The 25,685-nt window shown below is 42.4% G+C and overlaps 1 protein-coding gene across 1 annotated transcript; it reads left to right on the top strand.

The window, feature by feature from the left end:
• The first annotated feature begins 1,579 nt into the window (after positions 1-1,579).
• On the top strand, positions 1,580-16,953 carry CENPI (centromere protein I). The gene is made up of 20 exons (XM_009867425.1): positions 1,580-1,778; positions 2,041-2,178; positions 3,069-3,187; positions 4,825-4,932; positions 5,812-5,860; positions 6,064-6,110; positions 6,743-6,832; positions 8,259-8,387; positions 8,608-8,766; positions 9,003-9,123; positions 9,292-9,383; positions 9,713-9,830; positions 9,930-9,994; positions 10,452-10,549; positions 11,011-11,146; positions 12,949-13,073; positions 14,579-14,627; positions 14,775-15,008; positions 15,987-16,028; positions 16,822-16,953. Exons 1-20 carry the CDS (start codon positions 1,580-1,582, stop codon positions 16,951-16,953), a joined length of 2,250 nt encoding a protein of 749 aa, XP_009865727.1.
• The last annotated feature ends 8,732 nt before the right edge of the window (positions 16,954-25,685 follow it).

Here is a 25,685-nt window from a genome sequence, read left to right as displayed (position 1 = left end):
AAGGGTGTGCGGGGGGGCCTGGGAGGGAGGGGAAGGGATGTTCGTGCCCGGTATCCATGAGCTCGCTGTGGTGAGAGCTGGCGTTCTAGCCCTCGGAGGTCTGATGGCACGCTTTGCCCCACTCAACCTTTTTTGTAGATCTCCTGCAAGAAAAAAGAAAAAAAACACAACAGAAACCGCCTAAACGGGTAGAACAAGTGAAGGATTCTGTGAGAAAGCTGTTGCTGTGCTCCAGAGTGTGGTAGGTGAGTGCTGTCAGCCAGATCCGCTTCCTCAACCCCTCAGCAGCGTTGCTCGGGTGATTCAGGACGAGCCAGACAAGATTCCAGAGCGTTTGGGGTTTTCTACGTGCCTCACATGTCAGTCAAGCTCATGCCAGTCTACGTACGGTATAGTCGCAATCAGGAGTTTCAGTGGTTTAAAGTGTCTCGGTTATCCTTAGCCACCTTTGTGGAAGTTCTGGTGTACTTGGTATTGTCCATAAATGCTGAGGTTTATACGTTTCGCTTGAAGTCAGTGGATTTTCTTTGTAAATGTGGAATGTGTGTGTGTGTCAGCGGGCGCTTCCAAGGAGGTCTTGGCATAGCTAGCCAGAAATCTCTTCTTGGTATCCCACATAGGGAACTTAGTGACAAACAAACCTACAGGAAAATAGGGATGATTCTGATGTCTTAATTGAGAGTTGCAGAGAGAGTATGAGTTTAAAATCACGTGGTTTATTGTGTCAGGAAACCTGGGAAGCAAAAGATAGGCTCCAGCAGTCCGATGACCTGCATGCATACTCTACCAAATCCAGGAAATTGTAGCAAAATTTCAGGTTTTGTGAATAAAAAGTTGATTTTCCCAGCACACAGAGGGGAAATTCCACTTTTCACAGTTGTATTTCTCCCAGAGTTAGATAGTTTTGCAGTGTTGGTTGATCTTGTGCTCTACTTGGAAGCTCACCAAAACTTCATGTTTCTTAAAATCCTAGCTTCTAGGTGGAAAGGCTGCAGAAGAATCTAATTTTTGTAAAATAGGAAGATAAAGGTTGTTATGATCCTCTAAAATCTGTACTTTAGCTTTCAGGAAAACGTGACCTGTTGACTGTTTACATTGATATATACAAGTAATGAAATCAATAATGCACAAAATAAACTAAATAAAAGGAAATTGTTGATAGTGTTTTGCTAGATTTCTGCTTGTATTAGTTTTTGGATCCAAGTACTAGAAAAAAATTTATCAGACAATTTTTAAATTGAAAGGAGTTTGTGTTAATGTTTTTTTTTTCCTTTTTAAATGAAAGAATGGCATTTTTATACACTATTGTCTTTTCATCTTCCGTGTCTGTTGTCTAATCGTTTTGGGGGCAGATGGCTCTCAATGATTCCCTCTGAAGTTATTCTGTTCTGTCACGCAGGATACCTCTAAAAATCTGTTTTTCAGGAAGATAATTTTTTCTTTTCTTGCAGGGAACTAGCTCTCTGATGTTCTTCAGCTGTTGGAGGTTGACGTATTTTCTTGCCTCTTCATGATGAAAGATTCGAACCCACGTGACAAATGAGTAAAATTCTCCAGTCTCAGCTGGGAGTCTGAAAAGATGCAGCGAAGACGGAGTTCTAAGACCCCAAAGCAGCCTCTGCAAGTTCTTCAGAAAAATCAAACTGATCTCTCCGCGTGGCGGAAAGAAGGGAAAACTGACTCTGCAAAGAGTGTCTGGAACCATCAATCTCCGAAAGACCAGAAAAACGACAACGAGCAAGACTCCCTTGAGCAAGCTTTGAGCTTCTTTGAGAAAGGCAAGAGCAGTTTTAAGCTTAGCGATTGAAAAGATGACTAAATTCTTAAAAATAAAGTAATAAAAACATAATTTTTATGCTGTTTTCTCTCTTTAATGCCTGAGCTTTGCAGTATTTTTTTTAATGTCTCAAAAAGTTTTCCCCTTTGGGTTACTCAACAAAAAGGAATATACATGTAGGGACAGTTCAGAGAAGTTTAAAATAGTTCGCTTTCAGTTCGGAAGTTGTTTCACTCTTTTGTCTGTTGTCTTTTTTTCCTTAGTTCAAGACCGTGTTTCGCTGAAAAAGAGCAGTGCTCTGCAGAAACACTTGGCTGCTGTGGAAACTGTTGCCCTGCAGAGCGGATTACCCCCTGAGGGATTTGATGTGTTGCTGAACGTGGCGCTCAGTGGCAAACTTGGTAAAGTGTTTATATACTGCCAGAATGTCTTCTGTGAACATCTCTTTTGCCTCCAATTAAACCTGCTGGAGATAACTGGCTTGAAAGGGTGAGGTGTTGGGGTCGGACGACTGTTTCGTTACGCAGCTTAGCATAAATTTAATCTAGAAATCACCTCAGTCCTTGCTGTGACACCCAGAGAAACATTAGACATTGCAGACCTCTGGAAGGCTGAAAGCCTGTCCTCAGCAACCCTTGTGTCTTTTCGTTGTTGGAACTGTTTATATAGTTGGGGTTTTGTGTTTCTTTTTTTTCCCCCCCCGAGATTAAAAGAATTGAACAATCTGATATAATTGTATTAAAATTAAAATGCCATCTTAACGTTTCATTCACCAGCGTCAGTGAAGCCTTTGTGCTTCTTTCTATACATGGTCACCATGTATACTTTTAAATAATGAAATATGGAATGGAAAAAAACCCCTAAACTTTTTCCTCGAGGAGCACACAGGTTTCTTTCTCCATTATGCGAGCAGTTTAGTGCTTTTCTTGATTTTAAAATTACCACCTCATCTCCAGAACACTGCTCTGACAGTCACATACTCTTTTGCTGAAGGAATTGTTTAATGTTACCACAAATTTGCGTTACTTTTGGTTGTCATGCCAACACTCTAAAAGCTATTTCAGTACCAAAAGACTCCATATGCCATTTTCTTTCTTTAATGCAAATATTTCTCTTAATTGTTGAGGTATAGGTAAGTGCCTGCTAGATTCTTGTGCACTCTCACTTTAAGCAACAAAGCTCCGAATAATCTTCTCCAGAGGGAATTTTGACCTAAGCTGCAAAACTATATCAAAGAACTATATCAAAGCACGATCTTATTTTAAATGGTTTATTTTTTTTTTTTCTCCAGCTGATACAGTGAATACTCGTATATTGAAGAGCCTGGTTCCAGCTTCAGTAATACCAGAAGATGCTGTAGTTTCAGCTGTATCTTGGCTCTGTGTTGGCAAATGCTCAGGCAACGTCCAGGTAACTTAGTTACTGTTTACAGTGCTTGTTGCTTCTGCACAGGAATGATTAGGATAGATTATCTTTAGGAAGCAAAAATCCTGAGATTCTTACCTAAGATGCTGTCATTTAGAAAGATTCCATTGCTGGAACGGCATTTGGGAACCAAGGAACACTTTTTCCAGTGTGAGAGTGGAAATTTGCACGGTTCCTGCTTGTCTTGGATCCCTGAATTCTTTAGGAATCTGTTGTAATCAAACTTAAGTTTTAAGGAACTAATTGCTTAATGAATAGCTAATTACCATTTTAATTAAATTAGTTTATTAATTTATATTAGGATAAGGAATATAGTACTTTACTTATGCTAAAAAGTCATATGTGGGCTTTAGCAAAAGCCAGAGCTGTGCAAGCTGCAAAGCTGGCAGGGGATGTTTGGTACTTGTAAAAGGTCTCACCGCACCTACGATTTGGTTTTACCGCACCTGTGATTTGGTTTTACCGCACCTGTGCTTTGGTCTCACTGCCCCTGTGCTTTAATAACAATACCAGCATACTTCATTTAGACAGATCAATAGGTTGTGTTTCACGCAGGCAGGCCTCCCTACCTCCCTACTGCCCCTTTTTTGTTTTGTGGTTAAATGTGGGCTCACCCCAATAGCCAGCGATTGTATGGAAATAAGCTATATGAATATTAACAAGGGTTGAACCAATCATTATGAAGGTTAAAATTAATAGCGGACAGTGTATGCATGTTTATGTTAAAATATTATAACTTTGTAAAAGAGTGTATAAATAGATTGAATTTTTGTGAGGTATTCGAAGCATTTGGTGGATCCCGGGCTTCCCAGCGCTGCAATAAAGAAGTGCCTGCTCATCTACTGTATAAGTTCTGTCGTTTTTGCGACCTTCCCTTTGAAAAATCGCAACAAATCCAACATCTGTGTGCGATACTTCAGCTGAGTGTGGTGTTCTTCACCCAGCTTCAGCAAGGTGTGCTTAGACCATGGCAACATGACTTAACCTTAGCAGAACAGCCTCTTTCATTTTCATGTAGTCTGCTCAAAGGTTTACACGATAGAATCCTAGACCTGTTTAGGTTAGGAAGAACACACTTCCCTGGGCAGCCTGTTCCAGTGCTTGATAACATTTTTGGTGAAGAAATTTTCCCTAATGTCCAATCTAAACCTCCTCTCGTCCTATTGCTTGTTACTTGGGAGAAGAGACTGACCCCACCACGCTACAGTCTCCTCTCAGGTAGTTGCAGAGAGCGATAAGGTCTCCCCTCAGCCTCCTTTTCTTCAGGCTGATCAACCCCAGTTCCCTCAGCCGCTCCTCGTAAATCTGGAGCTCTAGACCCTCCCCCAGCTTTGTTGTCCTTTGCACCCGCTCCGGCACCTCCATGTTTTTCTTGCAGTGAGGAGCTCTCAGATCACAGCTGAGGGTTAGCACAGATTCAGAAACAATCTGCTGCTTCCGTTCCCATACAGCAGTTCGTGCTCGACAGGCTTTTTTGTCCCTCTGCTGTTCATGTGTAGCTGTCTGGTTGTCCCTGAGAGTGGCGTGTATCCTTAACAATTGTCTCTTAAACTGGCCAGTGACAGCTCGGTCTTGCTTTTGCCCATCACTTAATGCAACGTGGCTTTTTTTCCTGTCCGCAGCTCCTTTTTTTAAGATGGCTGATCACGGTGTTTGACTTCATCGATCGTAAGGAACAACTTCATGCCCTCTACGGTTTCTTCTTTTCCTTCTTGCAAGATGAGAAGATGGTAAGGAGAGCTGAAGAATATATGGAATTGACAAAATCAACCTAAATGTTCTTTAGGAGCAGGCGTATTTAATTACTCTGAAGTAGAGACTGTTTTCTGAAGGCTGGAACCTTTTTTTTTCATTTTACAAAAATTGCTGGGTACTTTAGATTCAGAAACATGGAAGTACTGTAGGGTTAATTTAGTTTCAACACTGTGATCTGGTTGTTTAAACATGTTTCCACAATTTACTCTTCTGCATTGCGGAGTGGCAAATTCTGTCAAATTCCTGACAGTAACTGTGACACTGCGGTCTCTGGGATTGCCTTTGATGTCAGACATCAGCAGGTGAAGTCTCCCAATCCTTCTTGCAAAGTTTTTAGTGGCTTTAGGTTAACATTAATTATAATCTTTTCATAAAACTGGATTTAAGATCTTACTGTTTAAAATAGCGTTTTCAGGCCAACTGGAAAGCGTGCCAGAGTTAGGTGTGAAACTTAAATAAGACACTTACAGCCTCAACTGTAGTTAGACGTTTTAAGAAATTATTCTGATTCGGAGGTGCCTTCCTTCTTGAACTTGTAGTTGTACTGCTGCCTCCTGAAATCTCTAGACCACGTTCCAAACGACGAGATTCAAGCTCACCGAAGAGCTTGGTGACTGTAGGGCCTGCTCAGAGTGTAGATAATGTTTTTTAATAAAATTTGAATCTGTGACATATAAGGAGAAATAAAAAAATGCTGCTTTCTAAGGAAAGGAGCGTGTGCTCTGCCCCAGCGGTTACACAGCGATGATTTGAGGCAACTGAATGCAAGAATATTAATTTGTGAAGCCTGGCTGCTGCGTTTAATGTAGCGTCATTAGCGATCCGGGTAGTTCATCGCTGCCTTTTCTTTGTAGTGCCCCTACGTCTGCCACGTACTCTACCTGCTGACCAGGAAAGAAAGTGGTGAGTCTCTCCAGTTTTATGAGGTGGAATATCGGTTTCTTTCTTATTCTCTTTGCTGGAAAACCTGTCTGCTAGCTGAGAAATAACCGATTGGTTTTATGTGCTTTGCTGTGCCTTTCTGTAGTAAAAGTGATATCACATTTTTGCTGAAGTGTCTGATTCCATGGTTTTTAAACCTGTTGTGTTCCTAATTGTACTTCCAGTCAAGCCTTTTCGGGTTAGGAGACTGCTTGACCTCCAGGTGAAAATGGTGAGTTCATTTCAAATCTCGTAGAGTTTGAACTGTGGTTAAAAATGCGATTTGTAAGACTCACATCCTTACAGGACAGAGGAATGGGGCCTGAGTCTCAGGACAGGGTGGACTTGGAACTGTAGGTTGTAGTCTTTGAAGCATTGGGGCTCGTCTGTCCTGCATGTACCTCCCTAATTTTCATCTGTGTTTTGTGAGCACGTGAGATAACATGCCCAGACCCATGGTTAGGTGTGGTAAAATCTCCGGAGGAAGGGGCAACTTTGTTTATCTATCACTGTCTAATTTTCTATTAATCTTTTTTCAAGTGGTATAAAAAATGAGAAATGGATCATAAAGAATCTTGCTACTTTTTTGTAACGAAAAGCTGTAGCTTTTGGAGTATTTAGACAGCATTTAGAGTTATGACTACAGAAAGTTCCTTCTTCAATACCCTTCCTATGGTATTTCACTGACACAGTTTCTGGTTTTTTTCTATTTTAAATTGTTCATCAGTGATTGCTTACTGACATGTAACTTTAGAAAGCTTTTACTAGTAACTGTATTTTTTTTTCTTCTAGAATACAGTATATAGTTTCTATATTAAAAACATAACCCCACATATATTTCCTCTTGTTTCACTTTTTTGACAGGGAATGCAGTCTCACCTGCAGGCTCTGCTGTCACTTTACAAACTCTTCTGTCCTGAGCTGGTGACCATAAACCTTCCTAAGAAAGCGAAGGTAAGAAATTAGATTTAATCTCTTTGTAACCAGTACTTACAACTGTATTTGCACTGAGCTTTCCGTTTAAGCTATAACACGGTTTAGTGCTGAAGACTTAATTCCATTTCTTTTCATTGAGTAAAATCAGGTTTAGATGAGGATTCCTTGTGTTGTGTTTTGCTTCCTCTTCAGCACAAGGAGATGTTTTGGAATGGCATCCTCCTTCGTCCTTGTAAGGATTCCTTTAATCCTCCTTTTGGAGTTCTTACTGGTCTTGAAGGACTTAACATTGTGTGAAACCAGTCAAGTTCTTCTTCTTGTTTTCACAAAGCATTGTCCAAATTGTCTTTCTCAAGTACAAATGCCAATGGAATTCAGTAAATAATTTCCTACTTGGAAAGTCTATGCCACAGGAAAGAGAAAAAAAGGTGGGGAAAGAAATGGTGGTAAATTGATTTGTCAGAGCCTCACTGTAACAGCAAAAAAAAATATGAGTTTAGAGAGGCCTATGTGTATGCTCAGCCCTTTGACCGAGTAGATTATATGTAGCAGAAACTGAATATATAACAGAAAATAACAAACCTAAGTTCTGCACCAAATTTTCTTTTGGTACTTCCGTGGGATAGACTTAGGATTTTCTGAGTTTTTTGTTTCTTTTGCTTTTTTTTTTTTTTTTATGAATAGGCAAGTTGTCTTTCTGTGAAGAAAATTTCTTTTATTTCAACCTGCTTGTATACTTACGTTGTGCGGCACAACGCAAAGTATAAATTTATAGAGCAATCATCCGCTGGAGAATTTACATTTTTGGCACGCACAGCATAACTAGCAACTAAAATCCAACTACATCTTCAACTGTTTTAATGAATACACCGTGTTAACTTGCATAATAAAAGCTTGATTACAGAAGCCCACACCAACCTGAATATTTTTGTGATGGTTTGGCACTTGATTTGGGTTGAAAGACTGGTTGCAACTGAGTTGGGGGAAAAGTAAGTTTTGTGCAGAAAGGATGTTGCATTGATTTTTCCAGTTTTCTTTTTAACTACGGTAATTTGAGAATTCGTTTAGTCATTGTTTGGCAGATGTCACGGCTGCTGAATTTGGGAAGCTTTCCTAGTAACTTGCAGAACACCTTGGTCATGACTTATTTTGATGTATGCTTGAGATTTACTCTGTGAATTGATTGGAGTGAGGGTTATAAATCGCAAGGGTGGAGATCCCTTCTGAAAAGGGGACACCATTTCAGAAGGAAGGAAAAAAAAAAATCCCTTTTGCTGAGGAATTAGGAGAGTTCTGTGCTGTGAGAACCTAACCTCTTGGCCTCTCCAGCCAAGCTGACCGTCTATACAACACTGTGGTGAAGTTTGTCAGGCCAGAAACTGATCTTTCTGTTGCTTTGTCTTAGTTTGGCTCCTCCACCAGATGTCCGATTTATGTTTTTCAGACTTACTTCAAGAATGCAGAAGGCCCGTGGAAAGCAGCAATCAACGCAATAAAGCGAAGAAAGCAGGAAAACTCTCCAGTGTCCCAGGCGCTGTTTTTAGGCACGGCTCCACCTCAGTCACGAAAAAGGGTAGGTTAATGTCTAGGAGGTGTCTTCGTTATGAATATTGGCAAATAATGGGAGCCAGGATTTACTCCAGCTCTAGGAAGGCTGGAGGAGCTCTATAGAAATGCAGAATTCCAATTATAATGAAATCCTGGATACCTGTTTTTATGGGAACGCTGGTTGCAAGCGCACTTGATTGCATCGGAAACGATAATCGCTATTCATTTGCGTTCCTTTTCCACAGAAATGGAATAGCCAACTGATCATATATGCGAGCAGCGTGGACAGAAATAATTTGGAGGAGGACAGGCAAAACAACTGTGGTGATTTGTGTAGCCAGTCTCTTCCGCTGGAGCGGCTGCAGACTTTTTCTCAGCTCCTACACAATATCCACCGCCTAGAGGTGAGTTTCAGGAAAGGTCTCGCTAAGCTCACTGAATGTTTCGAGAGATATTCCTCTGCGCCCTGTTTTATTAAATAGTCTGTGTGCTGCCTAGTTCTAACAGAGCCCCTTCTCCTACCTGATGGTGACAAACAAGTGCTGGAGATGGTCTTGTTGGCCAACGCTGACAGGATGAGCTACTCTGGCAGTTTGGTGACGTAAATACTGATTAACTTTTTTCTTGATTTCTCTCATAGTTTCCTTCCCGAATGGGTTCAGTGCTAACGAACCCCTTGCTGCTTCACTACATGAATTGTGTCAAAGACGAATCTATTTACCTGAGGCTCTACTATTGGATGGGTCAGGTTCTTCAAGAAGGTAAGAACCTTATTACTTTGCGTGGTGGGGAGGTAAAGAATGTCTGAGGCTTTTCACTTTTCGGTATTTGTGCTTTGCTATTCAGATTTGTCATGATAATTGCGCCGCATTGAAACAACCGCTGGAGGAGAACGGAATTTTGTTTTTGATTGTGCTCCTTCTGTTTAGAATGCACCTGGTGCGTGGCTGGTAACAGTGAATATGAAGAAGAATTCAAGGACTTCCTAGAAACTGTCTACAAGACGGAGTGTTTCTTGCAGGTAAGTGCTTGTTTTGTGAAGTTTCGTAAAATCTTGTCTTAAAGTATTTTTGGGACTTACCTGTTTCCTTGTAATATCTTTGAGAAGTGATAGCGAGTGTCTCAAGGAAGAAAGATACGCATTTCTAGAGCGAGTCAATATTCTGGAGTTGGCCTTGTTTTCTGCAGGAAGGGTAATTTGAGAATGATCTCGAGAACGATAATTTGAGTGTCGTGGTGAATTTTATGGCAGAAAGGACGTGTAAGCCTCTCTATTTCTGCAGGGTAAAGTGAGCATGGCAAGGCACAGGCATACAAGATGACATTTTTGAATGTTTATCTGCTCTGTAGGAGGGATTTTCTTCCTGTGAAGAGTTCCTGTATAAGACCCTTCCTCTCTGGGACGGCTTCTGCTGCCGATCACAAATCCTCAGACTTGTGAGTTGGATCCCCCTTAGCAGCTTCTCTGGTATGTGTCGCAGATCCTTTGGGTGAGGCTGGGCAGTGCCTGATCTTGGGTGACAGAATCTGTGCCACAGGTATCACGTTGCTTTCTCCTTTGTTTCAGAAATGAAGTCAAATCTCTATGATCCCCTGTCCCAGCTCTTTTTAACGTCGTCCCTTTACTTTAAGGTAATTTGTGGGCGCAGTGGTGGTTTGCTTCTGGGTGCTAGTGCTGTCTGCGCCTCTCGGATGTAGCAGCCTGAGGGATAGTATAGGCGACTTTTGCGGGGGAAGTCTTTGCACAAACAAGGACAAAATATAAACTTACGATGTTACTCGGGAATCTGAGTGTCTTTAAGATTTTTTTTTTTGTTTGTTTACATTGGGATCTAAACTGGAGCACTGGAAATCAAAAGAACTGATAGTACACAGGACAACAGCTGAGTGTTTTAATTGGAATTTTTACTCGGTATTTGCAACTTGCATTCTCTAGGGAAATCTATGTAACACATTCAGTTCAAAGGGACATACAAGTATTTCACTGCTCTTTGTGGCCCGAGAAACTCTTCTTATCTATCTCTGCGTGTGTCAATTCTTTTTGTTTAGTATTATTCACTTGTGTAAATTGTCTTTTTGCCTCTTGCAGTGCAGTGTTCTTGAGAGCCTGAGGGAGCTGTTGCAGAACTGGTTAAACTGGCACATGGTTTACCTAGATTCAGAATCTGACTCTCAAGGCCATTCTTCGTAAGTTTGTCTGAAATAAATTGTTCACTAGTGTTTTTAGAGATATGTTCTAGCCCTGTCACCCAGCGTAAAGACCAGCTGGAAGATTAATACTTCTGCGATGCTTCTCCTATGTTGTAAGCTGCCTTGTCAGTCCTGTTCCTTCTTTCTTTGAAAGTATTTCAGTTGACACTGAAGATTTGAAATGTCCAGAAGTCAAAAAAATCCTTGTAACACTGGCTCCTGTTTGTAAAAATGTTGGCAACAATATGTTACCATATATATTGATGGAAAAATACACTTTGCTGAATACTTGAGTTTGTAAAAATGTTGGCAACAATATGTTACCGTATATATTGATGAAAAAATACACTTTGCTGAATACTTGGCGGAGCAGGAGAAACTTCAATTTCTTTGATACCACTTTTCCTTTTTACCCTTTGCAAAGAGCTGTCTAATCTTGTGTCGTGTCGTCGGTGCAGGAATACCACCCTCTCTGGGCTCGTGGACGCGGTGGCTGAGCTGATCCACTTTGTTGGAGGGATCTCTACTGTCGCGTTGCAGTTGGAAGACAACGCCACTTTCTTGCTGTATTTCATCCTGAATTTCTATGAGACTGTATGTATCCCATTCATTTTGGCTTTCAAAATCGTAGGACTCTGCATTTTTTTTAAACTAGAGCATGAAAACACCTTCCTCGTTATAGTTTACAGGACTTTGTGATTAAATGCAAGAATGCTCCAAACACTTGGGAGATCTACAGGTGACAGCTGGTGCATCTGTAGGCAGAACTAAATATGCTGCTAGAAAGAGGTTGCTTGTGGAAGGGGGATGTAACAACATGGCATAACGTGCTTTTTTAGTGCTAGTTTATAGGAAATAACAACTTTGAGTTCGATTTCAAACAATGTGTCCTGACTTTTTCCTTAGAAAATGAATTTTTTTCCCTTAGAAAATGAAGCTTATTCCCCTGTTTATTCTGTAGACAAACTAAGCAACATCCAGTGGGCCTAAGCCGACTTTCTAGCTTCTTCGTGTGCTCTCTGTAGGGGTTCTTACAGCTGCGTAAACTCCAGCCACGCTGTTGTTGCTCCTGCAATTTGGATAAAATTGTGAAGAGTTGAAAAATCGATGATGGTTCTGGGAGCTCCTTGTAACTAAAATGTCCATTAAAAATACACAAAATGAAGGGGCAGCAACGTTTGCAAAATGTGGTGTGTTTAAAATAGGTTAAATGCTCATTTTATGGGAATACACAGAGAATCATGCACCCTTCGATATACAATTATCGGTGCCCTAGCAGACAATTAGGATTTGGGTTTTTTTTCCTTGAGATTTTGCTTATGTATTCAGAACTCTTGTGACTTCTAAAAACACACAGCTGAGATATTAAGAATTTAGATTTCTGAAAATACCAGTGATTCAGTTTTACATACAAATAGCTGACTATACCTTACATGGTATAGCTGTACTGGGGACAAGAGGAAAGGTGAAAGTCTGGCAAACTGTCTTGAGTGAAAAGTCTGCAATGAGATGAGAGGAAGAACTCCTAAACCAGTTGTTGTGCTGAATTTAACAAGATGTAAAAAGTATCTGGCTTTAGGCTGTCACAGCCTAATTGTTTCATGGCCTGAGCTGTAGTAACTAGATCTGCATGTTCTTAGACCACTGACAGTGCTCCAATATTAAAAACAAACAACGAAAACCACAAAAATAACCCCCCTGCTCTTCTGAGAATGATGCACACCTTTGGGAATAGTTACTGTGGCTCACCTGCAGAGGACAGTGATATGTTAAGTTACAGCAATATTGCTTTTGATTATTTTTTCATACTGTAAAGCTGTCATTATAGCTGAAGGTCTTGTTAAATCTGCAGGAATTTTAAAGAAACTCAACCTTAAATTCCAAATGTGAGTCTGATAATAAACCCGTGTGGCCATATCTTCTTTTCTTAGAGCGAAGCTTTATCGTGTGTTCATGCGATTCCAGCAAGGTCAAATAGAAAGATGTAATTTCCCAGTTGGAAGAGGTGCTTGGCTTTACTGCTATCAGCAAACCAGGTTAGGAACAAGGTCAGATCTAGTGCAATTCCAGCTTTGTATGCTGGAATGAGCTAAAAGATCAGGGAAAAATGGCTGCTGCCTTTTTTTTTTTTTCTTTTACAAGGGTCTGAGTAGATTCAATTGAACAAGTAACCATGTCAAAACATATGGTTGTACCTAAATGGTTGCAGCAGAGACTGAGATCTGAACTGATGAACTGAGAAAGAAACAAATGGAATTGCTTCACCCCGGCCTTCCCTCCTAGGTGAAGTTGATGGAGCTGGCTGAAGTGCGGCGTCGTGCCTCCTTTTGCTCTGAAACGCCTCAGGGTTTGTTAATGACAGTAATAATCTGCCAGAATTTGCTTCATTCCTGCAGGTGTGTGACGTGTACCTGAAGTACAATCTGCCTTTGTTGATAATGCCTCCTGCTGGAGTTTTCTACCCAGCGCTTCTCAGCATGGATTCTGTCAACTTGAATCAGCTCTGCTACATTATGTACAGGTACTACAAATGGTGTGGGCTGGAGGGACTCCTCGTCTTCTTTCAGTCTTGTGGACGTGAACTTACTTTGGTGTAAAATCCAAACACCTACTCTTTCTGACCGTGCAAGGCAAAAGCGAAAGTTCTGGTTGCAGCCAGCTTTCACGATATGGGATCATGGAATCATAGAACGTTTGAGGTTGGAAGGGACCTCTAGAGATCATCTAGTCCAACCTCCCTGCCAGAGCAGGATCCCCCAGGGCAGCCACACAGGAACCATCCAGGCGGGTTGGAAAGTCTCCAGAGCAGGAGACTCCACACCCTCTCTGGGCAGCCTGGGCCAGGGCTCCGGCAGCCTCAAAGCAAAGAAGTTTCTCCTCACGTTGAGTTGGAACTTCCTATGTTCTAACTTATTTCTAGTTCTATTGCTGGGCACCACTGAGAAGAGATTGTCTCCTTCCTCTTGACACCCACCCCTCAGATATTTCTATACGTTAATAAATCCCCTCTCAGCCGTCTCCTTTCAAGGCTAAACAGCCCCAGTTCTCTGTCTCTCTTCCTAAGAGAGATGTTCAAGTCCCTTAATCATCCTTGTGGATTTTACAGCTGTAGTTCCTACTTTTTTTTTTTTTTTCAGCCTGTTAGCCAAAATAACAGGATTCTGGCCTCTTTGCTAGTATTTCTGTGTCTTTGATATGTGAAGGAATTCCCATGTTGTTTTTGAGGGAGCTTAAGTCAGCCAGCTGTAATCGCTGGTAGTTAACTGGACAACTTCTCACTCTTGTGCTTTGACTGCTCGCCTTGAGCTTTCCCTTATGAATTCTGTAACGTGCTCAGTAGGAAGCACTTCTGCCACCTCCGAACGCTGTCGGAATTTGGGGCTGCCTGTAGGTTCAAAGACAGCCCTGTTTAGCTTTCCACAGGATTCACCAACACGGCCGCTCTTCTTGGCCTTGTTAGTTCCAGTGGTTGCGTCGGAGAAGGAGAGAAGCCAACTGCTGACAGCTGGCACAGGGCTCTCCATGTGGCTTTTCCTCTGAGGGATCTCTGGGGTAATTAATGTGACAGGATGGTCTCTGGGAAATAAGAGGAGCTAGTTCTTCTTATATAGAACAGCTGTCAAGTCGCATTATTTCCAGTGGCTTCCGCTTCTCTGCTTAGTGAATGGAAGTCTCCCTTCGTAAAAACGCACCGCGATTTTCCACTGACTTGAAGGCTGTGTGTCAGTTCTTGCATATTGCTTTTATGAGGGTGACTGTCCCAGGCAAAAACTGGCAACGCCTTTATCAGGTAACAGATGAATATTATGGAGGGTCTCCCTGCTATGCCTGCAAAGGGTGGGTCTGTGCCAAGTGATAAAGTCCCTTTGAATTCTTTTTTGTGTCTCTCTTTTTTTGATCTCTCTTGTGCAGGAAATAAGCTTTCTTAACATATTCCTTCAGCTTTTTTTCAACACTGTTAAGTAGTAAAAATTTACAGCCCCCCTAACTTTCTCTTCTGCTTGTTTTTTTTTTTTTTTTAATCAGGTATCGAACAAACTTGGTGGCTGCAAAACAAAATGAGCTGAGTAAAAAGGTATTGTGGATAAACGTGCTAGAACGGACTTTAGCAGGGAGTTGAGTTGAATGGGGTGGGGGCAGGTGTTCTGAGGGCATTTTTTTAAGGACTGGAGCGAGCACACACCTGAGGCTGCTGTTTATTGATTTATCTTCTTGCCCTCAGAAGATACTGCAATTCAAGTTCAGCAGCCGGACGTACCAAGAGTACAACCAGTACATAATAGCGATGGTGGGTTGTCTGTGGACATCCAGCGTGTTCCAGAAGGATATACATCCTCAGGGTCTTCGTATGGATGACGAGCTGCTGAAAAAAACCACAGTGCAGGAATTCAAAACCAGCTTTAACATTGTCTACCACCCAGCCATGATGGGCTATGCTGTCCTCTTCCTGCAGCAGGTAATGGCCTTGGCCAACATTTGGGCCTTTGGCAACACCAGACATTCTGTCCTGACAACTTCTTGACATTTAAGCTCCAAGACAAGAAATACGTAGTTAAGTTGTATACAGGGATGCACGGCAGAATTGTGTAGCAGTGCTTTCTGCTCTTCCCAAATTCATTTATACATTATGCCTTTGTTTGTATACTCAGTGTCCGGATTCTAGGTAGTTGATTAAACCCCGGGTTTGTCTTTTTCCGGAGGAGACTATTTTATTTTTGTTATATACAACTTCTTTCCCTTGGTCTTTCCTATGGTTTTTCATATCTTTTGTCTAGATCCTTTTTGTTCGACGGCTTCCTGATTAATTGTGGCTTTTGTAAGTAAAAAAAAAAAAAACAACCCACAAAACACCAAACAACAAACCCACAAAAAGAAGCCAAACAAACACACAAACAAAAGCTTCTGGTGGAGAATTTTTTTATTCTTTGTACTGCAGAACCAAGAAAGAGCAGCTATCGCAGATGTGTCTTAAGACAGGAAAAAATACTTGGCTGCGGTGCCATCTTTGCTTAAAAGCTTCGGCGCTGAGCACCAGAGGGCACTGCTCTGCAGCACAGTCGGGGAACACAAGCACTAATCTTAATGCCAGGTTTTCTCTTCCTCTTTCTCCTTCCTGGGAAACATCTATCTAAAGTTTTGAAGGGGCAACTGTCACACTGTAGAGAGACAATGCTTAAAGATACCTGTAAATATCCTGTGATGGTGCAGCACAGGACAAGGGGGTTCTCCGCAATCTCATTCTTGCTGCTCGTGGACACAGTCTGATGCGAGAATTCTGAAACGTGATTCTGATTCTGAAACGCGATTGAAAATCTCAGCATTTCTTTGCACACCTGCAATGTCTGATTTAGCAGGGGAGTAAGCAGAGGCTCAGCAGCTCCAGGCATACTTCTTTTATCTGACTTTGACACTGTTTTTATTCACTCTCCTGAAGGCTTGGCCAGATGACACCACCCTCAACTTCAGCTTAATTAAGGTAAGATGTTGTGGTTTAGTGATGTGGAAGCAGGCAATTTTCAGCAGCGGTGTAGAAGAGGTTGAGGTGATAGTATTTCCCAATTCCACAAATACCCTATAAAAAATTTGAAACGGGAGAATTCCAGCTGGAGACTTTGGTTCAGTCTCTTCATGGGACCAAACACAAGGACATCAACGACTTAAAAGTTACGTATCTAGCCATCTGTGGGTAGCGGTCTCAGATTTTTAAATATTTCCCCTGTGAGTCAGGGCAGGATCAGGACAAGACTGTTTATTGTTCTCTGCAGGCTCTGGAAAAAGCTATATTTTTGGTGTACTTGAAGCAGAATTTCTACTGTCAACAAAAAATATTAAATTTGAGGTGGATGTGTAGCTTTGCTATAGCTTTGAACAGGGATTCTCTGCTGAGCAGTTGGTTTCCTTTCCTGTATCACAGTGTACTTCAAACCTGTTATGGAGGAGTCGCCGCTAGTGATGGAAGGAAGGATTTAATATCCGTGTTCATTTGCCTCCTGACATTTTCACTGTTGATCCAATAGACCTGCCTCTTTTTAGAACTGGGATTTATAAACACCTTCAGTATGAAAAAAAAATAAGAATTGTGATTTGTCCTGTTCCAAATGTGTAATTCCTAATGTAAAAGTTTGGGCATTTGGGACGTGATCCTGTGTACCTGTGGGTATTTGTTGTCAAACTGTGGGAGGTGTGATGTTTGCGGTCCTTTTCGGCCTGGCCTGAGGAGGAGAAAAAGTTGTCCCCTGCACATCTGCCTGTTCTTTCTGCCTTTACAGGGAAAGACGTGGAACTGGTACCTGGAATACCTCTACGCTGAAGGTTTAAAGGGTCTGAAACTCTTTATTGAAAGCAGCATCAGTCGTGTTTCCCAGGCCTCTCACGGTAAAGCAGGAAACGTGCAAGCGTGACCTTGGGACTTGCTGGAGCCTTTTTATCACCTGGAGCAGGAAAGCAGAATATAATGGACTGTGCCACTCATTCTTCCTTCCTCAGAGGAAAGAAATGGCAATCGCCCTTGCCTGCATTTTAGTACTGACTTCTGGTTTAGGAAAGTGAAAACAGGGAAGGAATGCGTAGGCTGGCTTGGTTCCCTAAACTGAAGCCCCTCTTGTCTTGAACTTCTCTGGTCTGAAACTGTTGAGCTTCTTTGTTATATATCATCGATGTTTCTCATCCTTGTTTTTCCTCCATTGGAGTGTACCTGCTTGGATCGAGAAACAAAGGTTTTCCATCTCAAAACTGCGATGAGCAGTGCTGCTTCACTTACCAAAGTAGTGTTGATTCCCTGACCTGTTTTGATGACAGATAATGAGAAACAATCTGATCAGCCTGGCAGGGAATACCCGACAGGTACCGGGTTGGAGCATTACGAGTTTCCCAGTTCCCTGTTGGACTGTGTATACTGGCTTTGAACAAGTTGACCAAACTGGCCTTCCTGAACTTCATTTTCATCATGAAACATCCAGAAAGCACCTTTTGCCAACACTGCTTATAACATTCTTCCAATGCACCTGGAAAATTTGGGACTCGGTTGATGGATCATTGATGGTTTGAGCACTTGAACGATGTTGCCGCCAGCTCCCTGTTTTCTATCGAGAAGTGTAAATGTAGCTTTCTGTTTTGTGGTTTTAGCTCTGTATGTATTGTGTATTATACATGTGTATATATGTAATTTATATCCTGTAAAATGTTCCCAACATGCAATTTTGAAGGAACTCTGCTGCGAAACATTATCTTCTGCTGTTATTTCATTTTAATGCTGAGTAGAAGTCGGGAGAAACTGAACTCGAGTCTCCAGAATTTCAGCAAACTTGATTTCACTGCTGTAAAATGAGGTGGGAACCACTCGAAACATGGGTCAGAGCAGACTGAATTTTGCATTGTGAATCTGTGCTTTGATCCAGTAAAAGAATCGGTCCTGAGAGTGACTCCAGAACCACTAAGGATGTCTTTTCTTTGGTTTCTTAGTCCTCTCAACATCAGACTGGTTCTGGGTTGAGTGTGGTATTTCTCACTTCAAAGAGATGATCTGGTTACTATGTGTATATACATTTATGTGTGTGTGTGTGAGTTAGTGTGTGTGTGTACATATATATATAGAGATACAGACACATATATATATTCTCTCCAGTGAATAAGAACATCTTTCACTGAAGGCTTTGAGAGAGATTTGCAGAAAGATCTGCTTAGACTAAAGTATTGCCCTTTCTCCTCTGGCCAAGTTATGCCAGCTACTCTAAGTGCTGCTTGCTAATTTCTGGCAAGAGAAGCAGATCTTTCAAAAACCCTGATTATATTTTTTCAACAAGGGACACCGCAGAAATTACAAATTCTTCCAAGTGGATATGTTTTAAGACAAGGCCCTAAAGTGCAACCAGTTATCTCCTTTAAAGGCTGCAACTATTTTGGACCAGCTCAGCTCTCAGGACTGTCGCAACCCCCCTGGCTGGCAATCCCTATTACGGTGTTGCCTTTTCTTTGTCAGGCTCCTTAAAGGTTTTAGCTCCTTCGCTGGGGTAGGAGAGCCCTCTGCCTCCATAATTGGTTTAGTTCGAGCCAGGAAGACAGATTGCATGTTACCTGGGTGCTGTTTGAAGTTTATATGGAAGGAGGAGAGCTCTGTCACATTCCTGTCAAGACGGGAAGATGCAGCCAGTGGCTTCATTTCAGCTGTGAAAGGCACCTAGATTAAGAACGTATGTGATGTAAGTAAATATGTTTAAAGCGGCTTATAGCAGAATCCTTTAGAATATACTGAATATTGTCTAGTTATTGGTGTCAGAGAGCAGTTTTGCCTTGAGGTTGGTGTTAGGTTGAAAAAATTGTGTTATGAAAGACTGCTGTTGCAGCATTACAGATTCTTTATTATATCTTGTGTTACAAAAGCCTTTAAACAAGTTATGTACTGTTTTTTCATTCAAGTACACAGGCTGGATGCTTAGGGGTGCAGAAATAAAGTAACAGGGCAGGGAACTTCCCTTTAATGTCAGCTTTGATCAAGGTGGCTGTTTAAAATCCTTCCCATGCAGTAACGACGTGCCTCATATTTCTGGGCACTTGAGATAAGTTGTAGCCTCCTCCTCCATCTTGGAAATTCGTATTTTCTTTCATATCTGAACATATTTTCTTGATTTTTTTTTTTTTTTTCCCCCCCCTAAATATCAGACTTCAATGACATTCCACTTGGATGAAAGAATGGTCCTTTCAGGGAGGAATGTGCTGCCGTACGTCTTCCTTGCCCACTCCCCTCTTTTACCATCCGATCACCGTGGTATATTTTGTAGACTATTTTGTATTACAAGCATGTGCTCGAAGACTTGGCTGACCACAGCGTCTGCTCTGAGAACTCAGATGGAGCCAGTCAAGATCCGTGTCCGTTTCCTGGTAAGTGACAAACCAGTGATTTCCCTCTAGTGCCCATTTCTACTCACTCTAAGGTGCTGCCTGTATGCGCCCACCATGAAACGGTGGCGGAAACGATGTTTTGTTGGTATTATTTGATAGGAACAGCATGGGATGAAAAGTTCATTTAAGGCTCACGTTGTCAACCAGCACCCCAGAATATTTAAGTTTTGGTCAAGTCTGCCACCTCCTTCTGAAGAAATTATATTCACCATGATTCACGAAAATGCAAGCGCGTGCTTTCGTGGCGCTTGGATCTGCTCCCGAGGCTTCTTTCTAGACACTGTTTCAAGGTCCGAATTTCTAGCGTTGGCTGGTCTCAGGTAATGCTGGTTTGCGCCCAGTTCTCCCCATGAGTAAAATTTGATGACTCGCTCCAATTCCTGCCTGGCCTCCCTTCCCAGGAGGCTGCTACGTGCTTTTGATTTCAGCATTTTGGATTATTACAAGCAGGTCGGAGTAATGGCCGTGTCGGCTTAACCACGTTCTGCAGGTTTTCTAGTAGCCTGTTTAAATCCTTCCAAAAAGTGAATTCCTTCCCTTAGAGAAATCTCTGGAGTGGGTATTTGATAGGATTTCAAAGGACAGGGCCAGAATCCTGCCTGGGGTAAGCAGGCGTAGCTTTAGTAATTCCTAATGGCTCTGCAGCTGAGTTGCACCAGCTGAACATCTGGCCCAGGGTTCACAGAACCAAAGCTGTTAACCCCTCCTCTGTCAGATGCATTGGCCCCAGCATTACGCATCTGAAAATGCAAACGCCTCGGTCTAGAGTTCAGCTGAACTCTTGCTGAAGTCACATTTGCTCTGATCCTGATTTTATTTTGTGGGGAGAGACTCCTTTGTGCTTTTTTACGCGTCAGAGCTTGCTCTGAAAGAGTTAATTTCAACCTGTTTTCAGCTGGAATGAAGAAACTGGTTCCTCTATGTCCCTGTTTTCTATTCTCTTGTTGGCCTACTTCCCTCTGCTTGCATTTTGCATTCCTAATGCCATGAATAAATCAGGACCCAAGGATTTAGAAGGTGGTACAGCTGTAGCCACTCAGAAAATCGAACCTCTGAGGCTTGTGCTGCAGCTCTAACAACTGCCTGTATGCGTGCTCCTGAACTCCTAACATTTAACAGATAGTGAAATAAGACTCACTTTGCCTTTTTTAGATAATGATTTAAGTTTTTTTTCTGCTGCTACTCAGTCTCTCCTCACTTGGCTCCCTTTGTCTTACAGCTAAAGCTCCGTTACAAGCCCTTTGGGGCAGGGCAATCGCTTCCCAGCTGCTGTGGCGAAACGGTTTATCGCAAATCTGAGCACAGAGGGGAAAAGAATAAGGGAAACTGAAGGATCTGACCCGGCTAAGGGTTCGTTTTCTCTACAGAATCACAGCAAAGTGAAACTCCTGCCTGGCTAAGGTCCTAGATCCTCTGATAACTTGTCATTACTAATGCTTTTGTTTGTAGGGCTGCGACTCCCGAGAGAGAGCGTGTGAGGGAGCTCTCTTTGTGTGCTCTTTCGTCAGAGGATACATCCAGTCTGGATGGAGAACAACAGATGTTGGTAATAAGCTTGCTCTAGAGGATGGATATCTTGAAAGAACAAAAGCTCCAAGGATTTTCTTCCAGGAAAGATGATTCTATGTTGTACCACTGGCTTTTTCCTCATTATCGCTCTGGTTTTTAGAGAGCTCGGATTTTTAGAATAAATAGCATAGATTTTCATTTGATTTCACCAAACTTTTGACTAAAAAGATCTTTTATGTCCTTCTTAGCATATGATGACAGGGTTCTTGGCACAGGATTCCCAAGATCTGTATCTAGCTGTTAGACCTGCCCAAGTAACTGCCAACTACTTAAAGTTGGCAAGGGAGGTATTTAAGTACGTAAATAATGTTTGGTAAAGTGCACATCTTGTGATGCTGCTTCATTTCTCTGCTCTTCAGTTTCCTGCCTTGTAGGAGTAAAAAGTCTGCGCAGCAGAGGGTAAGGTTTTTAAAAACGCCCTAATTATTTTGGCATATAAATTTCATTTTCAGTCTTGCACAAATGTAAAAACTGAAGCAGTTGGTCAAAAAAAAAAAAAAGAAAGAAAGAAAGAAAAAAAGAGCCACAAGTACCTAATATAGGCTCTAAATACTAGTTTAACCTTGACAGCTTTTCGAAATCTGCAGGCTCAGATGTGATCCCATTCTGCAGCTGCATGAGCGAACATGGGTTAGTCAAGCTTTGGCACCTGCCACATATTTCATATATATATATATATATATATATGTTCAGCTGTATCCCTATGCAGTATGACTTATTCTCCTTCAGTATCTGTGTTGCCTGTAAGTCAAGTACGATCTCTGCAGAAAGAGGCTGCTCTCTGGGTTTTCTCCTAACCCTCTCTGTAAATGAGGAGGGGGATGAAAAGCACGTTGTAAATGCGTCGGGCAGCTTTTGAAGAGCAGAATAGCCCCTGAAAACCACCTGTTTGCTTCCCCTTCTCTCCTGCATTTCTCTCCTACCATTCTCTCTTTTCTCTCGTTTCTCTCTCAAATTCTTTCATGCTCTTTTGACACCCACCCCTCATTCTTTCAGCACTCTGAAAAGATTTGCCATCTCCCCTATCCTCTTCATTTCTCATTCAGGGGGAACTGTTTCAATCCCCAGGCGGGAACAACTGAAAAGGGGGGAATTCGTTCTGGTTTTGCGCCTGTCGGCCGCCTGCTTGTGTCAGTTCTCTACCCATTCTTATCTCTCACCCCAGGTACTGTGCTTTTAGAAAGTAACCCGCTGTTTTTCTAAATGCTTTCCGCAGGAGAGCATCTGTGCCTGGAAGACTTTTTTTTGAGCTTAGCGACGCTCGCAAAGCAGGTGCAGTTATTTGACATGAGTTATTGAAACAAAAAAAAAATAAAAAGGAATAGGATGGTACAATATCTGAGCAGCTCTTCTTAGCTTCTTCTCAAGCTAGGACCCCTAATTCTAGTTTTACTCCTTGTTAAAAAGAGGCTCTTTGTGCTCTACTAACAAGCATTCTTGTCTGCCTGACAGACTGGAATTGGTCTGTCCCATTTTTTATTTTTTTTGTGTCTCTTCCTGTATTCTCCATCCAATACGGATGCACTTTTGTATATATATTCTCAGTTGATGTTTAGCTCTGTTCTTTGGTTTAGGTTTTGAGATTTGGAGGCTGTTAGGACCTTCGTGACTCGTTTCCACACGCAGGAACTTCTCAACCTCCATCTGTTTCTCCTGCACTCGTTTCGGAATAAAGCCCATCGGGCTCCACCAGCTCGAAACGCCACGTGGATTCCTCATCAAGGGGGTGCTCGACAAAATGCCACAGCGCTTTGTGACAGGTAAAGACTAACTGTATGAGCGCTCCTTCCTTGCTGCTGCTGCATCATGCTCCCGAAACCTTTCCCCACTTTGCACTCTCCATGTGGTGGTGCCTCTACAGGAGGGATTTTTTGAGAATTTCTTCCACATCGGTAAATTATAATCTTTACGCAAGTGACGCTCGAGGTTCCGACGAAGCCTTGTTCTCTAAAATACTTTAGTTGGGTTAAGCTGAGAAATTGGAGCTTTACTCAGAAAAGAGAAAGAATCTAGTAAAGTTTCCAAAGGATGGTAATGACGTTTCTTCTTCTGCACCAAGAGGGAAGGTGATCCTCCTCTTTCAGGAGATGCGGGAATTCAAAGGAGGGAAGTTGTGGAGTTTGAAGAGGAGGAGGAATGCGCATTTTGGAAAATGATTCTTTGCCATAAGGACTATTTTAGAAGAGGAAGTCGATGGGGGGGGAGGTTATGGGAAGCAAAAAAAGTAAAAGTAATAGCTTTTAACTGTGTCAATACTTGAAGCGTTGTGCTGAGAATGCGAATGTTAGCGTTTTAGTGGTTTTATTGGTTGGTAATGCCAGATACTTAGTGTTATGCGTGCTCCAGCTTACGAGTCGTTTAGCCAAATTAAAATTGGTTTTGAATAAAAAAGAAGGAATAGGGACTTTAGGGTCAGTCCAGACACAGCCCTTACCTCTAGCTTTTCGATTTTTCATGCTAAAAATACCGTTAGTATATCTCCACATAGCACAGTTTTCACCAGTCATTATCAGTAAATACATTTGTTGTCGGGATATTCTGCATCTTGTGGCTTTGTGTGGCTGATTCTGATTTTGCATATGTAAACTGGTCTGTTTCAATGATTTAAACGGATTTAAACTCTGTTTTGAAGGGACTAATCTGGTGTAAAGCAGAATCTGATTTCAGTTTCACGTTCACACCTTAAAAAACCTGCTTTAATTCTTGCCTATTGCATGTTTGTACACTGTGTTTAGCATTGTGCATATCGAGGTGTCCCTATTGGGTAGGTGCAGATTCTTAGTCTTGCTAACAAGGAGCATATTTGCCATTTAGTAAAATGTAAAATGTCTGAAATGTTTTGTTAAGGAAAGCATATGGCAGGTACCACTTCTGGAAGCTAGGTTCTTGGAATTTCTTGGGAGTTTGGGTTTTTTTTTTTTTGGATTAACTTCAGAACTCAAAGTACACCAAATTTAGCATCCTGTCTCATAAACCTTCCCATAACAGTTAAAGCTGCAGTGCTTATGTGAAAGCCTGAATTTATGACAAATCTGAGCTTGTCTCCCTTTGAGTTCTAAATTGCTCAGCTGTTTGTCCCAATTATTTCATTAAAGCAGAAGGTATTGGGGGACTTAAGAAGACACTCCCAGCCATGGAAGCAATTCTTTCACCAGGGATTTTAGTTTGTCTCAAAGTTTAAGGTAAACTGACAGAAGAGGCTTTTGTGGTGTTTTTTTTTTTTTCTTTTCCTGCTGCATTTTGCAGGAACTATCAATAATTTAGGATGCATGTACTGCAAACCACCTTGTCATTGTGGTTCATGCTGTCTGTTAACTTCTCTGCCCTGCTATCGGTCTCATGTGCCTGTGTAACTTGCCTTGATGTGTACTCACTTCGATTATCCTTGTTGCCATGTGGGTTGCCCCCACCGAGATGCCAGGCACCCACCAAAGCTGCTCTATCACTCCCCTCCTTAACGGGACATGAGAGAAAAACATAATGAGATGCTCGTGGATCGGAATAAGGACAGGGAGGGATAATTTTCCAGTTATGCTCATGGGCAAAACAGCCTCAACTTGGGGAAATTGATTTATTCACCAGTTAAATTATAGAAGAGAAATGAGAAGTAAAACTGAATCCTAAAAACACCTTCCCCCCTCACCTCTCTCTTCTTCCCAGGCTTGACTTTACTCCTGGATTCTCCACCTCCTCCCACTAAGCAGCACAGGGGGACAGGGAGTGGGGGTTGCAGTCAGTTCATCACATGTTTCTGCTGCTTCTTCCTCCTCAGGGTGAGGACTCCTCACACTCTTCCTCTTCTCCAGCACAGGATCTCTTCCATGGGAGAGAGTCCTCCACAAACTTCTTCAAAGTGAGTCCTTCCCATCTTCCCATGTGCCAAGATCCTTCTCAAACTGCTCTGGCGTGGGTCCCTTCCACGGGGTGCAGCTGTTGAGGAGCAGCCTGTTCCACCGCGGGTTCCCCTGGGGTCACAGCTCCTGCCGGTAAACCTGCTCCAGCCTGGGCTCCTCTCTCCATGGGTCCCCAGGTTCTGCCAGGAACCTGCTCCAGCACGAGCTTCCCACAGGGTCACAGCCTCCTTTGGGCTTCCAGTTGCTCCAGCATGGGATCCTCTATGGCCTGTAGGTGGATGTCGGCTTCACTGTTAACCTCCATGGGCAGCGGGGCAGCCTGCCTCACCATGGTCTTCATCACGGGCTGCTGGGGAATCTCTGCTCTGGCACCTGGAGCACCTCCTCCCCCTCCTTCTTCGAGGACCTTGTGTCTGCAGAATTGTTTTTCTCCTATTCTTTCTCCTATCTCTGGCTGCAGTTGCTCTTGGGCTGTAATTTTTACCCTTTCTTAAATTATGTGATTCCACTGTCGCTCATGGGCTTGGCCTTGACCAGTGGCGAGTCTGTCCTGGAGCCGGCTGGCGTTGGCTCTACTGGATGTAGTGGAAACTTCTAGCAGCTTCTCACAGAAGCCGTCCCTGTAGACCCTGCTACGAAAACCTCACTGCACAAACCCAGTACAGTCCCTCTAGATACTGCTGGTGACAGACGCACTCTGCAATTGGATTTGGTCCTGACTCTCTGCAGAATGGTGCCTGGATAGCCCTTCCAGCACTCTTGCTTTTTACCTCCTCTCACTCTCCTCATTTAACCCAGGACTTCTTATCTGT

This window comes from Apaloderma vittatum, unplaced genomic scaffold (genome assembly GCF_000703405.1).
Source record: "Apaloderma vittatum isolate BGI_N311 unplaced genomic scaffold, ASM70340v1 scaffold7684, whole genome shotgun sequence".
Taxonomy (NCBI): domain Eukaryota; kingdom Metazoa; phylum Chordata; class Aves; order Trogoniformes; family Trogonidae; genus Apaloderma; species Apaloderma vittatum.
The sequence above is the reverse complement of the archived record's forward strand: the minus strand, read 5'-3'. Positions and strand labels throughout refer to the sequence as shown.

Bases quoted from the DNA above. Each gene is read 5' to 3' on its own strand.
- CENPI (XM_009867425.1), top strand. From the start codon at position 1,580: ATGCAGCGAAGACGGAGTTCTAAGACCCCAAAGCAGCCTCTGCAAGTT. The intron at 5,861-6,063 runs GTGAGTCTCTCC...TTGTACTTCCAG, and splicing joins GCTGACCAGGAAAGAAAGTG to TCAAGCCTTTTCGGGTTAGG. The intron at 15,009-15,986 runs GTAATGGCCTTG...ACTCTCCTGAAG, and splicing joins CTGTCCTCTTCCTGCAGCAG to GCTTGGCCAGATGACACCAC.